The 16211-nt window shown below is 45.1% G+C and overlaps 1 protein-coding gene across 1 annotated transcript in view; it reads left to right on the top strand.

The window, feature by feature from the left end:
- Positions 1–16211, top strand: part of hspa9 (heat shock protein 9) — a 74422-nt gene that overhangs the window by 31988 nt on the left and 26223 nt on the right. The window contains exon 7 of the mRNA XM_034180981.1: positions 2043–2066. Coding sequence (XP_034036872.1) covers positions 2043–2066 — 24 coding nt within the window. The remainder of the gene's footprint in view (positions 1–2042; positions 2067–16211) is intronic.

Here is a 16211-nt window from a genome sequence, read left to right as displayed (position 1 = left end):
TGGGTGTATACAGCTAGCCAGGCCCCTGTAGTCGGTGCGGACCAAGGTAGCTTAGCCGCCGTTAGTTCCCCCCTGGGAGATCCGGGGCAGTCGGGAAAGCAGGCCGACTGGGTGACTGTGAGGAGGAAGCGTAGCCCTAAACAGAAGCCCCGTGTACACCGTCAACCCGTTCACATCTCTAACCGTTTTTCCCCACTCGACGATACACTCGCCGAGGATCAAACTCTGGTTATTGGCGACTCTGTTTTGAGAAATGTGAAGTTAGCGACACCAGCAACCATTGTCAATTGTCTTCCGGGGGCCAGAGCAGGCGACATTGAAGGACATTTGAAATTGCTGGCTAAGGCTAAGCGTAAATTTGGTAAGATTGTAATTCACGTCGGCAGTAATGACACTCGGTTACGCCAATCGGAGGTCACTAAAATTAACATTAAATCGGTGTGTAACTTTGCAAAAACAATGTCGGACTCTGTAGTTTTCTCTGGGCCCCTCCCCAATCAGACCGGGAGTGACATGTTTAGCCGCATGTTCTCCTTGAATTGCTGGCTGTCTGAGTGGTGTCCAAAAAATGAGGTGGGCTTCATAGATAATTGGCAAAGCTTCTGGGGAAAACCTGGTCTTGTTAGGAGAGACGGCATCCATCCCACTTTAGATGGAGCAGCTCTCATTTCTAGAAATCTGGCCAATTTTCTTGGATCCTCCAAACTGTGACTGTCCAGCGTTGGGACCAGTAGGCAGAGCTGTGGTCTTATACACCTCTCTGCAGCTTCTCTCCCCCTCCCATCCCCTCATTACCCCATCCCCGTAGAGACGGTGCCTGCTCCCAGACCACCAATAACCAGCAAAAATCTATTTAAGCATAAAAATTCAAAAAGAAAAAATAATATAGCACCTTCAACTGCACCACAGACTAAAACAGTTAAATGTGGTCTATTAAACATTAGGTCTCTCTCTTCTAAGTCCCTGTTGGTAAATGATATAATAATTGATCAACATATTGATTTATTCTGCCTAACAGAAACCTGGTTACAGCAGGATGAATATGTTAGTTTAAATGAGTCAACACCCCCGAGTCACACTAACTGTCAGAATGCTCGTAGCACGGGCCGAGGCGGAGGATTAGCAGCAATCTTCCATTCCAGCTTATTAATTAATCAAAAACCTAGACAGAGCTTTAATTCATTTGAAAGCTTGTCTCTTAGTCTTGTCCATCCAAATTGGAAGTCCCAAAAACCAGTTTTATTTGTTATTATCTATCGTCCACCTGGTCGTTACTGTGAGTTTCTCTGTGAATTTTCAGACCTTTTGTCTGACTTAGTGCTTAGCTCAGATAAGATAATTATAGTGGGCGATTTTAACATCCACACAGATGCTGAGAATGACAGCCTCAACACTGCATTTAATCTATTATTAGACTCTATTGGCTTTGCTCAAAAAGTAAATGAGTCCACCCACCACTTTAATCATATCTTAGATCTTGTTCTGACTTATGGTATGGAAATTGAAGACTTAACAGTATTCCCTGAAAACTCCCTTCTCTCTGTTCATTTCTTAATAACATTTACATTTACCCTGATGGACTACCCAGCAGTGGGGAATAAGTTTCATTACACTAGAAGTCTTTCAGAAAGCGCTGTAACTAGGTTTAAGGATATGATTCCTTCGTTATGTTCTCTAATGTCATATACCAACACAGTGCAGAGTAGCTACCTAAACTCTGTAAGGGAGTTAGAGTATCTCGTCAATAGTTTTACATCCTCTTTGAAGACAACTTTGGATGCTGTAGCTCCTCTGAAAAAGAGAGCTTTAAATCAGAAGTGTCTGACTCCGTGGTATAACTCACAAACTCGTAGCTTAAAGCAGATAACCCGTAAGTTGGAGAGGAAATGGCGTCTCACTAATTTAGAAGATCTTCACTTAGCCTGGAAAAAGAGTTTGTTGCTCTATAAAAAAGCCCTCCGTAAAGCTAGGACATCTTTCTACTCATCACTAATTGAAGAAAATAAGAATAACCTCAGGTTTCTTTTCAGCACTGTAGCCAGGCTGACAAAGAGTCAGAGCTCTATTGAGCTGAGTATTCCATTAACTTTAACTAGTAATGACTTCATGACTTTCTTTGCTAACAAAATTTTGACTATTAGAGAAAAAATTACTCATAACCATCCCAAAGATGTATCGTTATCTTTGGCTGCTTTCAGTGATGCCGGTATTTGGTTAGACTCTTTCTCTCCGATTGTTCTGTCTGAGTTATTTTCATTAGTTACTTCATCCAAACCATCAACATGTTTATTAGACCTCATTCCTACCAGGCTGCTCAAGGAAGTCCTACCATTATTTAATGCTTCAAATATGATAAATCTATCTTTGTTAGTTGGTTATGTACCACAGGCCTTTAAGGTGGCAGTAATTAAACCATTACTTAAAAAGCCATCACTTGACCCAGCTATCTTAGCTAATTATAGGCCAATCTCCAACCTTCCTTTTCTCTCAAAAATTCTTGAAAGGGTAGTTGTAAAACAGCTAACTGATCACCTGCAGAGGAATGGTCTATTTGAAGAGTTTCAGTCAGGTTTTAGAATTCGTCATAGTACAGAAACAGCATTAGTGAAGGTTACAAATGATCTTCTTATGGCTTCGGACAGTGGACTCATCTCTGTGCTTGTTCTGTTAGACCTCAGTGCTGCTTTTGATACTGTTGACCATAAAATTTTATTACAGAGATTAGAGCATGCCATAGGTATTAAAGGCACTGCGCTGCGGTGGTTTGAATCATATTTGTCTAATAGATTACAGTTTGTTCATGTAAATGGGGAATCTTCTTCACAGACTAAAGTTAATTATGGAGTTCCACAAGGTTCTGTGCTAGGACCAATTTTATTCACTTTATACATGCTTCCCTTAGGCAGTATTATTAGACGGTATTGCTTAAATTTTCATTGTTACGCAGATGATACCCAGCTTTATCTATCCATGAAGCCAGAGGATACACACCAGTTAGCTAAACTGCAGGATTGTCTTACAGACATAAAGACATGGATGACCTCTAATTTCCTGCTTTTAAACTCAGATAAAACTGAAGTTATTGTACTTGGCCCCACAAATCTTAGAAACATGGTGTCTAACCAGATCGTTACTCTGGATGGCATTTCCCTGATCTCTAGTAATACTGTGAGAAATCTTGGAGTCATTTTTGATCAGGATATGTCATTCAAAGCGCATATTAAACAAATATGTAGGACTGCCTTTTTGCATTTACGCAATATCTCTAAAATCAGAAAGGTCTTGTCTCAGAGTGATGCTGAAAAACTAATTCATGCATTTATTTCCTCTAGGCTGGACTATTGTAATTCATTATTATCAGGTTGTCCTAAAAGTTCCATAAAAAGCCTTCAGTTGGTTCAGAATGCTGCAGCTAGAGTACTGACGGGGACTAGGAGGAGAGAGCATATCTCACCCGTGTTGGCCTCTCTTCATTGGCTTCCTGTTAATTCTAGAATAGAATTTAAAATTCTTCTTCTTACTTACAAGGTTTTGAATAATCAGGTCCCATCTTATCTTAGGGACCTCGTAGTACCATATCACCCCAATAGAGCGCTTCGCTCTCAGACTGCGGGCTTACTTGTAGTTCCTAGGGTTTGTAAGAGTAGAATGGGAGGCAGAGCCTTCAGCTTTCAGGCTCCTCTCCTGTGGAACCAGCTCCCAATTCAGATCAGGGAGACAGACACCCTCTCTACTTTTAAGATTAGGCTTAAAACTTTCCTTTTCGCTAAGGCTTATAGTTAGGGCTGGGTCGGGTGACCCTGGACCATCCCTTGGTTATGCTGCTTTAGATGTAGATTGTGGGGGGGTTCCCATGATGCACTGTTTCTTTCTCTTTTTGCTCCGTATGCATCACTCTGCATTTAATCATTAGTGATCGATCTCTGCCCCCCTTCACGGCATGTGTTTTTCCTGGGTTTTTTTCCCTCAGCCCCAACCAGTCTCAGCAGAAGACTGCCCCTCCCTGAGCCTGGTTCTGCTGGAGGTTTCTTCCTGTTAAAAGGGAGTTTTTCCTTCCCACTGTTGCCAAGTGCTTGCTCATAGGGGGTCGTTTTGACCGTTGGGGTTTTTCATAATTATTGTATGGCCTTGCCTTACAATATGGAGCGCCTTGGGGCAACTGTTTGTTGTGATTTGGCTCTATATAAGAAAAAAGTTGATTGATTGATTGAAGGCTCTGTCCCCTCGAGTTTTAAGTCTCGTCCTAGGCACCATGAGCTGGGACTGGCCCTCGGACCTCAGAGCTCGTGCTGGAGTGTAGACCTGGAGGCAGTTGATGATATATTGCGGGGCCAGTCCATTCAGAGCTTTAAAAACAAACAAAAGTATCTTAAAATCAATTCTAAAACGTACAGGGAGCCAGTGCAGAGAAGCCAAAATTGGGGTAATATGCTCACGCTTTCTGGCCCCTGTTAAAAGTCGAGCCGCTGAATTCTGGACTAACTGCAGTCGGGAAAGTGCATTATGGCTAATCCCCGAATAAAGTGCATTGCAGTAGTCTAAACGAGAAGAAATAAAAGCGTGCATGACTTGTTCAAACAATTTAAAAGGGATAAAAGGTTTCACTTTTGATAAAAGACGAAGGTAAAAAAAAACGCAATTTTAAAACCACGTTAACCTGTTTATCAAATTTAAGATCGCTGTCTATGGTGACACCAAGGCTTGTGACTTTGGGACGCACAAAACTTTGTAGAAGTCCCAAGTCAAAGCGGGAATTGCCAAACAGAATTATCTCAGTTTTTCCCTCGTTAAGTTTTAAATAATTCTGTGCTAACCAAGCCTTGACATCACAGAGACAGTCGAGAAGGGGTGTCAGGGGGCAGTGGTTATTCTTGACAATCGGCATGTAAATTTGGCAGTCATCAGCATAAAAATGGTATGACATGCCATGTTTTCTAAATATCTCCCAGAGTGGGAGGAGATACAGAGCAAAAAGAATTGGGCCTAAGATAGAACCCTGGGGGACACCGCACTGCAGGGGAGCAGAAGAGGAGCAGGAGTCCCCCAGCCTCACAGAGAAGGACCTCCCACTCAAGTAAGACTCAAACCACTTCAAAGCAATCCCCCTGACACCCACACAGGTTTCCAAGCGAGATAAGAGAGTTGCATGGTCCACTGTGTCAAAAGCAGCAGTCAGGTCTAAAAGCACTAAAATGGCAGAGCTTCCCGCATCAGCTATTAAAAACAGGTCATTAAAAACATTAAGAAGTGCAGACTCTGTACTGTGAAATGTTTTGTAACCCGACTGAAACGGGTCTAAAATGCCATGTGCATCTAAAAACGGCTGAAATTGAGCAAGCACGCATTTCTACAAGATCTTGGAAACCAAAGGAAGCTTAGAAATGGGCCGATAATTTGCTAAAGTCACAGGATCAAGCCCAGGCTTCTTAATCAGAGGTTCAACAACAGCATTTTTACAAAAAGTGGGGACAGTGCCAGAGACCAGACTACTGTTTATTACCTCGCTCACAAAGGTGCCAATGGTGCCCCAAACCTCTTTAAAAAAGCGAGGAGGAACTGGGTCTGTAGGACTAGTAGAGGCTTTGAGTTTACCTACAATCCCAGTAAGAACAGCAAGTGGCACAGGCTCAAACTGGCTAAATGCTACCGTACGTACCCCTGGACCACAAGGTGAAGAGGGCGAGATATTGGTCCTTATCGCAGCAACCTTATCATTAAAAAAGGAGAGAAATCTCTCACAGGTTTCATTGGTTATTTCCAATCCAGTGGAAGGATTAGGATTAAAAATAGAGTTCACAGTTTTAAAAAGAACACAGGGTTTGTTAACACTGTTGGCGATTAAGTCAGATAAATATTTTGTTTTCTCTGCTTTAACCACACACTGATAGTTCCTCCAGCTATCTTTAAGAACCTGGTAAAAAACCTCCAGGTGGTTCTTTTTCCACCTCCGCTCCGCCCTCCGACACTCACGCCGAGCTGCACGCGTAGTGTCATTTAGCCAGGGCTCCTGCCTGGACTTTGGGCGCATGATTTTAAGAGGAGCTACGCTGTCCAGCACATCAGAGCAGGTGGAAACAAAAGAGTTCATCAGGTGCTCCGTGTTCATGTTTATAGATGGACACGGGTTTAAAAGACTACACGCTGCAGTGGTAACGAGAGAGCTAAAATCAGCCGCTGTGCTAGCCTTAATAGCACGGCTATGACGCACAGCTGGCAGCTGCTCTCCAAAAGTTAAAAACACGTCAAATATGACAGGGCAGTGGTCAGAGAACACAGCATCCTCAACAATAACATGGCCAACCGAAAAGCCATGCGACAGCACCAGGTCCAATGTGTGTCCGTGTATCTGCGCTGAGCCAGTGACATGTTGTGTTAGATTAAAAACTTCACATAAGTCTAAAAAGTCTCTGGCCATCGGAACGGACTGACAACATACATGGACATTAAAATCTCCGACAATTAAAATCCTGTCATAACGTGTACAGTTAAAAACCATCAGATCATAAAAATCCTTGATAAAATCCATGTTGTGTCTCGGTGGTCTGTAAATGACAGCGCACAACACTTGATCAGTCTGTCGCCCTCTTAGCTCGAAACAGCTCAGTTAAAACGAGGCAAAAGACCACTCCGTAACAACTTGGTGCTGAATGCCAACCCGTAGAACAGTAGCTATTCCTCCGCCACGACCAGAGGCTCTTGGTGTGTTAATAAAAGTACAGTCAGGAGGTAATAACTCCGAGAAAGCGGTGGACTCACCAACGTTGATCCACGTCTCACTTAAAAACAGTACATCCAGCGATTGTGATGTGAAGAAGTCTCGAAGAATGAAGGTTTTATTCCCTACGGACCTTGCCTTCACGAGCGCGCACCTCGTAGCAGCCACTGTCGTGTTAGCCGCATGAGCTACCCGGCCCAGTGGCCTAAGGTTACTCAGGGACACACTACCAGAGCCCGAATGAAGAGAACAACAAGGGCGCAGCGCGCAGAGATCCTCCTGCTGTCCAATGATGGGCACCACCCAAGCGCCGACTGGAACAACAGTGCGCCATGACACATAACGGCGAAAACAGTCTCTAAGGTCCGGTGGAATAGAAGAAGCCCGCACCGTGCTCGGAGAAAGAGCCAGGAAGGCCTTTAGCCTCACTAGCCGGCCGGCTCGCACTCCCCGGCGTTTACGCTTCCTGGGCAGAGGCGCGTCCACCCAGACGAGCTGCTCTGGGAGATCAGCCAGGTAAAAAGAATTTGACTTTTTTGCTTCATAGATTGCGCATGATTGCACCGTATCCTTGATTTTTAGTAATTCCTGGCGATTATACACCAATAGCGAATGAACAGTCCCTGTGACAGACATAAAAATCAATAAAAAATACACAAGCGTAGGCAGAGCCAAGCGGCGGCACAGACACTCCGGCGCCATCTTCCTCAACATTCCTGACCAATTTCTTAACGATACCCAAAAGGAACCAGTTCTTGATACCCATCCCTAGTCGCAAGTGTTGCAAATAGCAAATTTCGTGTCTATTTTTGACACCGCAAAAAAAGTCCAGACCGGCGAAGCCATTTTGAAACTACACATGCTCTTGGCTGGGTGTGTCATGACAGGACCAAGTGCTCCTTGCGCTACTGCCTGCACTGTTGTGATCGGTCCTTTTGATCAGCGCATTTTGCCGATCACCGATCAAATCGATCAAGGCGTGATCGGCCGATAATGATCGGTGCACCTCTAGTAATAATGTGAAATGACACAAGGAAAAGTATTGAACACATGTAGAAAGAAAGATGCAAAAGTCATGGAAAGGCAGGACACCAGCTGAAATCAATCAGTAATAAAAAAAGCAGTACTGCTCCTTGTCAGTGCAAATTAATATCAACTGACAGGCCATCAGTCGGGACTGGCGTATCAGTTGGGACTGATGGCCTATAAAAAGGTGTCTTGTTGCCAAAGGTGTCACAGTGGGTAAAAGTAAAAAGCTCTCGCAAGATCTTTGCAACCCTATTGTTGCAAAACATACTGAGGGCATTGGTTACAAATGGATTTCTAAACTTCTGAATGTTCCAGTATGGAAGTGGAAAGAACATCATTTCACCATAAACTAGCCACGGCCAGGTGATCCTCACAAGATTTCTGGCAGAGGAGTGAAAAGAATTGTCATAAGAATATACCAACAAAGACTTTTGTACAAAATAGTAACTGTGAAAGTTTTGTGTCAGTAGCACATTTAGAATATATTTACTTTGAAAAATGGTGACATGTTCAATACTTATTTTATCTGGTGTGTGTGTTTGTGTGTGTGTGTGTGTGTGTGTGTGTGTGTGTGTTTGTGTATACTGTGCATCCAGAAAGTGGAGGTGATGGTCTAGTGGTTAAGGTGTTGGGCTTGAGTCCAGAAGATCATGGGTTCAAATCCCCGCCTGACTGGAAAATCACTAAGGGCCCTTGGGCAAGGCCTTTAATCCCCTATTGCTCCCAGTGTGTAGTGAGCGCCTTGTATGGCAGCACCCTGACATCGGGGTGAATGTGAGGCATAATTGTAAAGCGCTTTGAGCGTCTGATGCAGATGGAAAAGCGCTATATAAATGCAGTCCATTTACCATTTATTCACAGGGCTTCACTTTTTTCCACATTTTATGTTGCGTTACGGTAGGGCGGTCCTGTACAGTACGCCAAAAATAAGAATGTGACTTTCTTATCTTGATAAGAAATTGTTTTGTGCTAAATTTTATTTTCATACGACTATTCTACCCACTCTGCCGCATGCAGGGTGGAAGCTGCAGCGTTTGAGCCTATCAGCACAAACCAGCAACAGTGATGTAGCTGTTGACAAATGAAATACAGACTGAAACAACGATCCTTCCTCCTTTAACTGACCACACAAGAGAGATCAAAAGTGTCACTGTCCACCTACTGGGTGAAAACAAACAGTCATGGTGTGTTTTGGATTTTAGATAGATAGATAAATACTTTCTTGATCCCAAGGGAAATTGTGCATTGTCTGTGCTCCAAGGATAGATAGAATTAAAAGATACAATAAAATGGAAGGAACAAAGCCCACCACAAAAATAAATAAATAATAACTAAAAACTAGTTGCTAAAGCACATTCTCCCTCCTGCTCCTCCCAGCAGACACCTTGTTAAACAGCCTGATGGCACGTGGAACAAATGAGTTCCTCAGTCTCTCTGTAGAACATCTCAATGAGAGAAATCTCGAGCTTACTGAGCTTCTCTGGATGGAGAAAACAGAGTTCAGAGGGTGACTCTCATTAGACAGGATGGCATGGGTCTTTGTGAGTGTTCTCTGCTCCACCACTGTCTCCACAGAGTCCAAGCCCAGACCCACTACAGAACCGGCCCTCTTAATGAGCCAGTTCAGTCGATGAATGTCCTTCTTGATTTAAGATTTCAGAAATCCACAAATTGAACTCTTTATTTGACTGCCTGTCACAGGTGAAGAAGTGGCTTAATGGAAACCGTCTGCAACTGAACTCTGAAAAAACTGAGACACTTATTGTTGCGCCTGACAGTGCTGTTCCTGTTATCAGGAGCCTCCTTGGTGACTTGGGCTTAACGGCAAAAACAAGCCTTAGAAACCTTGGCGTTATTTTCGATGAAGGAATGTCTCTTGCTCAGCACGCAAGCAAGCTTGTGAAGAATTGCTTCTTTCAACTGCGAAATATTGCCAAACTTAAACAATTGGTGTCACAGAAAGAATTAGAGGAAATCATCCATGCCTTTGTCTCCACGCGGTTGGACTATTGCAACAGCCTGTTCACTTGCCTGGGTAAGAAGGAGATAAATCAGTTGCAGTATGTCCAGAACTCTGCTGCGAGGCTTCTGACCCGCACCAACAGGAGAACCCACATCACACCTATCTTGGAATCCCTCCACTGGCTCCCTGTTGCCTCCAGAATTAATTTTAAAATCTTGGTTTTGACTTTCAGAGCACTACATGGTCAGGCTCCTGATTACATTGCTGACTTGACTCACCTCAGCCCGCAGCCTCAGATCTTTAGGTCAGAACCTGTTGATGGTTCCTCGAACCTCCTTTAAAACTCGAGGAGACCGATCTTTTAAAGCCGTAGCGCCTCGTCTCTGGAACGAACTCCCTCTGTCCCTGCGATCCCTGGACTCTGTTGAGATGTTCAAAAAGCAACTAAAGACTTTATTTTTTAAACAGGCTTTTCATGGCCAATAATCTTTTAGTACTGAGTGTGTATTTTTACTGTATATTTTTATTGTTTTACCTTGTAAAGCGCTTTGTGACCCCTGTCTGTGAAAAGCGCTATATAAATAAAGTTTACTTACTTACTTACTTACTTCTGAAATGCACTGCCCCCCCAACACACCGCGGCATAAAAAAGAACACTGGACACAATAGCCAGATAAAACAGGTGCACTAACTTAGGGCAGACTCTGAACGAGGCCAGCCTTCTGAGAAAATACATTCTGCTCTGGCCCTTCTTATAAACAGCGTCCATATTGGCTGCCCAGTTCAGCTTATTGTCCAGATGTAGTCCCAGGTACTTATACGTGGAGACCACCTCCACCTCCGCTCCACCGATGTTAATGGGCTGCAGAGAGGGTGGCGCCCGGCGAAAGTCCAACACCATCTCCTTTGTTTTAGTGGTGTTCAGCTGGAGCTTATTCAGCCGGCACCACTGCACAAAGTCCTTCACCAGGCCTCTGTACTCCCTCTCGTCCCCCTCCCGAATACATGCAACAATTGCAGTGTCATCTGAGAACTTCTGCATGTGACATGTAATGGAGTTGTAACGAAAGTCCATGTGTAGAGGGTGAAGAGGAGAGGAGAGAGCACTGTGCCCTGAGGTGCTCCAGTACTACAAGTCAGAGTTGAAGACCTGCAGTCCCCCACCCGGACAAACTGCGGCCTATTGGTAAGGTAGTCTGAGATCCAGCTCACTAAATGGGGGTCCACAGCCATGATGTTGAGTTTATCCTGGAGAAGGCTGGGGTAGATGGTATTAAAAGCACTGGAGAAGTCAAAAAAAGCCTTCCTAGGGTGGAGACGTCGCAGTACTGTAGTCACCTGGTTTGCGGTAATGGAGGCGTGAGTTGAGGTGGGTGAGGTGGGGGCTCGTGAGGGAGAGAAAGAGGCACATAGGGGAGATGCAGGACGGGGGTGGTCTGGGGAGCTGACAGTAGGGTGTGGGGGTTGGTCGAGGGTGAGCTGAACCGATTAAAAAAGGTGTTCAGCTCCTCAGCTCTCTGGATGTCCATGCAACCCAGATTGCCCTTACTGCCACAGCCAGTGATGGTTTTCATTCCTCTCCAGACCTCCCACATGTTTTTATTAGACAGCGTTCTCTCCAGCTTTTTACCATACTCCTCTTTAGCCTGCTTTAAACAAAGTTTGTTTAAACTTGCACTGCCCTCACCCCCTCCCAATCCCTGCTCCTAAACACCCACTTCTTCCTGTTCAGGAGCCCCTTCACTTCAGCTGTGATTCTTAGTTTTTCTTATGGGACAGGTGACATATTGGTGGAAGGAGGGCAGAGTAGTGTCCAATGGGACATGATTAAAATCACCAGAAATAATAAAGAAAGCATTCGAATGTTGTGACTGAAGCGCTGTAGTGACGTAGATGGACTCTAGCGCTGTCTCCGCATTGGCACTCGGAGGAATGTAAACACAGAGCGCGATGACGTGGGAAAACTCACGTGGTACGTAGTACGGTCTGATGCTAACAGCTAGCAGCTCCAAGTCCCGGCTACATATCACAGTTTTGACAGTCAGATGGTTAGGATGACACCACCGCTTGTTGGCGTACAGAATAAGGCCTCCACCTTTGCTCTTCCCGCTGGTCCTGGGGTCCCGGTCAGCGCGCACGGTGGAAAAGCCAAGTAGGTCCACATTAGCATCCGGTACGTAGCTGGTTAGCCACGTCTCCGTAAACAGAAGTAGACTACTCTCCATCTAGCTCGATTGGCACCGGATCAGCGTGGTAAGTTCATCCATCTTATTTGACAGCGCATTGACATTACCCATCACCATGGAGGGGACTGGTGGTTTAAAAATCGTCCGTTTGGCGACTCTAGCCACAGCTTTGGCCCTGCGTTGGTATCCAGCACGTCTTCCCCGGTATACTCGCCTTAGCTCTGGAGGAATTGCATGCCTTTCCTCAGCAACGGCATTTGTCCGGAGTTTTAGCAAGTCCTTCCTTGCATACCTAATTTTAGTGCAGTGCATATCAATAGAGATAGTAGCAGGATGAAAAAGAAGACAGAACGAGGAGCGACAGACGTGCTGCCCATTCACGCAGGCGCACGGCGAACCTGCGTGAATGGGCAGGTTTTCTTCATGTCCGGGGACTGACGTCGATGCCACTCCACATCTTGCAGAAGGTGGTGCTGCTGTTCATCCTTGGTTAGGATTTGATTGTAATCCTGGATAAGTGCAACTCCTCACTCAGCAAAATCACTGACAGCAGCAACATGATCCAGGACCTGCTGTCAGGAGTGGAGTGACAGGTCGTCCTCCCACTCTGAGGGTCTCTGATAAGGATGTCTATGTGGGTGCTGAAATGCCTCAAAATGCCACCTGAGGCAGATGGAACAAAATCTGCCACTAATGAACTCATGTTTTCAGTCCATAAGTCAAAGGCTGAATCTCAATTCTACCCCTCGGCCCTTCCTCTTACCCCTTCCCCTCCGTTTTGCGCGGGCACGAGAGACAGAGGGGTGTCTCAGTTCTCTTTTTGGAGTGAGGTGGAGGGCTACAAACCCCTCCGTTTGGAGTGAATCTGGATGCACACTCCGTTTGGAGGGGTAGGAGGAGCTTACTGCTGTCTCAGAAAAAACAAACATGATGAAGCGGCTTTCATTACAAATTACGCTGTTTAGAAAGTTATAACTTGCCAAAAAATCTTTACAGGCAGTTGTCTATGACAGTAAAGTGTATGCTGCTGGATGCATGTTCTGAAGAATATCGTAACGTCGCTCGTGCGCTGAGGCGTTATAATGCACATACACACGAACGCTACAATAAGACACTTTTATATCTCACAACGGAGAAAATCATGATAAAGGATAAGCACGTTAATTTGTATGTTCATAAATCTTTGGATAATAGCGCCCCCTGCTGTTGGATTTCAAGGTCTGTAACGTGTGTGTATTTAGTAAACAAACGGGGAGCCCTGAACACACTCGACTCCTAATATATACACACACGTACATGTGTAACACATAACCTGACGTCTTAACAGACTGATATTATTTGTCAATGAAATTTCTAAAGGAAATAGGACTGGATGCAAAAAAAAAATAGAATTTGAAAAAGAAATATCAGGTTAACAGAACTAGATGCAGCCCAAAACATACATACAGATGCTGGTCATATAATTATAATATCATGATTAAGTTTATTTATTTCAGTCATTCCATTCAAAAAGTGAAACTTGTATAATGTATACATTCATTCCACACAGACTGATATATTTCATATCATTTCAAGCCTTCCATCCATCCATCCATTTTCTTCCGCTTTATCCGGAGTCGGGTCGCGGGGGCAGCAGCTCAAGCAAAGCCGCCCAGACCTCCCGATCCACACACACCTCCCCCAGCCGAGAGATGTAGTCCCTCCAGCGTGTCCTGGGTCTTCCCCGGGGCCTCCTCCCAATGGGACGCGCCCGGAACACCACTCCAGCGAGGCGTCCAGGGTGCATCCGCATAAGATGCCCGAGCCACCTCAACTGACTCCTTTCGACGTGGAGGAGCAGCAGCTCGACTCCGAGCTCCACCCGAGTGACCGAGCTCTTCACCCTATCTCTAAGGGAGCGCCCAGCCACCCTGCGGAGGAAACTCATCTCGGCCGCTTGTACTCGCGATCTCATTCTTTCGGTCATGAGCCAAATCTCATGACCATAGGTGAGGATCGGAACGTAGATCGATCAGTAAATCGAGAACTTTGCCCCCCTACTCAGCTCTCTCTTCACCACGACGGTCCGATACAGCGACCGCATCACTGCAGAAGCTGCACCGATCCGTCTGTCGATCTCACGCTCCATCTGTCCCTCACTCGTGAACAAGACCCCGAGATACTTAAACTCCTCCACTTGAGGCAAGGACACTCCACCGACCTGAAGAGGGCAAAGCACCTTTTTCTGGTCGAGAACCATGGCCTCGGATTTGGAGGTGCTGATTTTCATCCCAGACGCTTCACACTCGGCTGCAAACCGCCCCAGTGCACGCTGAAGGTCCTGATTTGACGAAGCCAACAGAACCACATCGTCCGCAAACAGCAGAGACGAGATTCTGTGGTTCCCAAACCAGACCCCCTCTACACCCTGGCTGCGCCTAGAAATTCTGTCCATAAAAATAATGAACAGAACCGGTGACAAAGGGCAGCCCTGGCAGAGGCGAACGTGCACTGGAAACAGGTTTGACTTGCTACCGGCAATGCGAACCAAGCTCCTGCTGTGGTCGTACAGGGACCGGATAGCCCTTAGCAAAGGACCTCGGACCCCGTACTCCCGGAGCACTCCCCACAGGGTGCCCCGAGGGACACGGTCGAATGCCTTCTCCAGATCCACAAAACACGTGGACTGGTTGGGCGAACTCCCATGAACCCTCGAGCACCCGATGGAGCGTGTAGAGCTGGTCCAGTGTGCCGTGACCAGGACGAAAACCACACTGCTCCTCCTGAATCCGAGGTTCAACCATCGGTATATTTCAAATGTTTATTTTAATTACAAATTAATTAATTACTAATCAATCAGTTAATGATTAATCAAAAATATTATTACTAATATTGATTATTAGTATTAACATTAATCAATTACTAGTTAATTAATTAATACTATTAATTATTATTATTATTATAAATGACAAATTAATTAACATGACATGATTGCGATGCATCGAAGAAATCTGCAACTTGTATTTCTTTGCATTTACGCAGAAAGGCGAGAAAATAAAAAGAGCAAACAGGCTACTGCAACAAGTTGCATTTCGGTTACCATGTTAACAAACAGTGAAGACCGCGGTTTGACAGTTTTTTTTTCTCCCAAGGAGGAGGGGTGTCTCAATTCATAGGGCTAGAGGTGTACCCCTTCACCTTACCCCTTGTTTTAAAGGGGTAGGCGTAGGGGTAGGGGTACAAAAGAGAATTGAGATTGGGGGAAAATGTCACATGTCACAAAACACAGGGCCGGGTGGCAGGGGTCCATATTGATCAAATCTCATGAAATGTCACCCAATTTAGTTTTACCCCTAAAGGAACCAAACAATGAAGAAGCACCGTGAAGAAGTTGAAGTTTGTTTTTCAGGACCACCCTAAGCAGTGTTGATACTGTAATCTGACCCCTTTTTTCAGTAACAAGTAATTTAACGCATTAATCTTTCTAAATCAGTCATCAGATTAAAGTTACTTCTCCAAGTCACTGCGCGTTACTATTATTTTTACATTGCGGGTTGATCGCAGCATTAAAGTTGGCCCGTGGGCGGTCGGGTTCGACTGAACTGCCCACTTTGCTCTCTAACAGTGAGGTCTGTGCCCAAAGACGTCCTTTATTTAAAACTCTGAGCCACTCTGTGTCTTCTCGCTAAAAACAGCTGATCCACGACGCGTTAACTAACACTTTTTTTCCGGCACTCAGATGTACCTAAAGCCCCTTTCACACCGGGGCTGCTCCCAGTTGCTTCCTGTTGCATCATGATGACGCAGGAATGTCTGTGTCAGGTGCACGCAGCAGGGGGCAAAGAGGAGGTGAGAACGCAGCCTGCTGGTTCTCTGCACAGAGGAATCAGAGTGCACAGTCTTTCTGCTGACAGACTGTGCACTCTAATTCCTCTACTAGTTTATATTTGTTCTTGTGCTGAGCTGCAGGTCTGCGCTCTGAGTTCTGTTATAGTTTATCTTTCCTCCTGTGACTGCAAGATGTGCGCGCACATGCACGTGAAGGAACCGTCCGTGAGCAAATGTGGAGATGTCTGGAGTTATAGTTGATGTGGACATGTCCTTTCTCTGGCAATCAGTCTGTGAGCAGGACTTTTATGGATTTTATTTAAACACATTTGTGAGAGAAGAAGCTGCACCAGACAGCTCCACACAGAGAAGGAGCTGCAGCTGCAATCTGCTTTTTTTTTTTTTTTTTCTGTGCTCTTTTTGAGCATGTAGTTTTACTGCATTGAGTACACGGTATAAAAGCAATCCTGCATGATTTATACTTCGGGAACAATGGAACATAGCAGGAATC

Source organism: Thalassophryne amazonica, chromosome 11 (genome assembly GCF_902500255.1).
Source record: "Thalassophryne amazonica chromosome 11, fThaAma1.1, whole genome shotgun sequence".
Classification (NCBI taxonomy): domain Eukaryota; kingdom Metazoa; phylum Chordata; class Actinopteri; order Batrachoidiformes; family Batrachoididae; genus Thalassophryne; species Thalassophryne amazonica.
The sequence above is the reverse complement of the archived record's forward strand: the minus strand, read 5'-3'. Positions and strand labels throughout refer to the sequence as shown.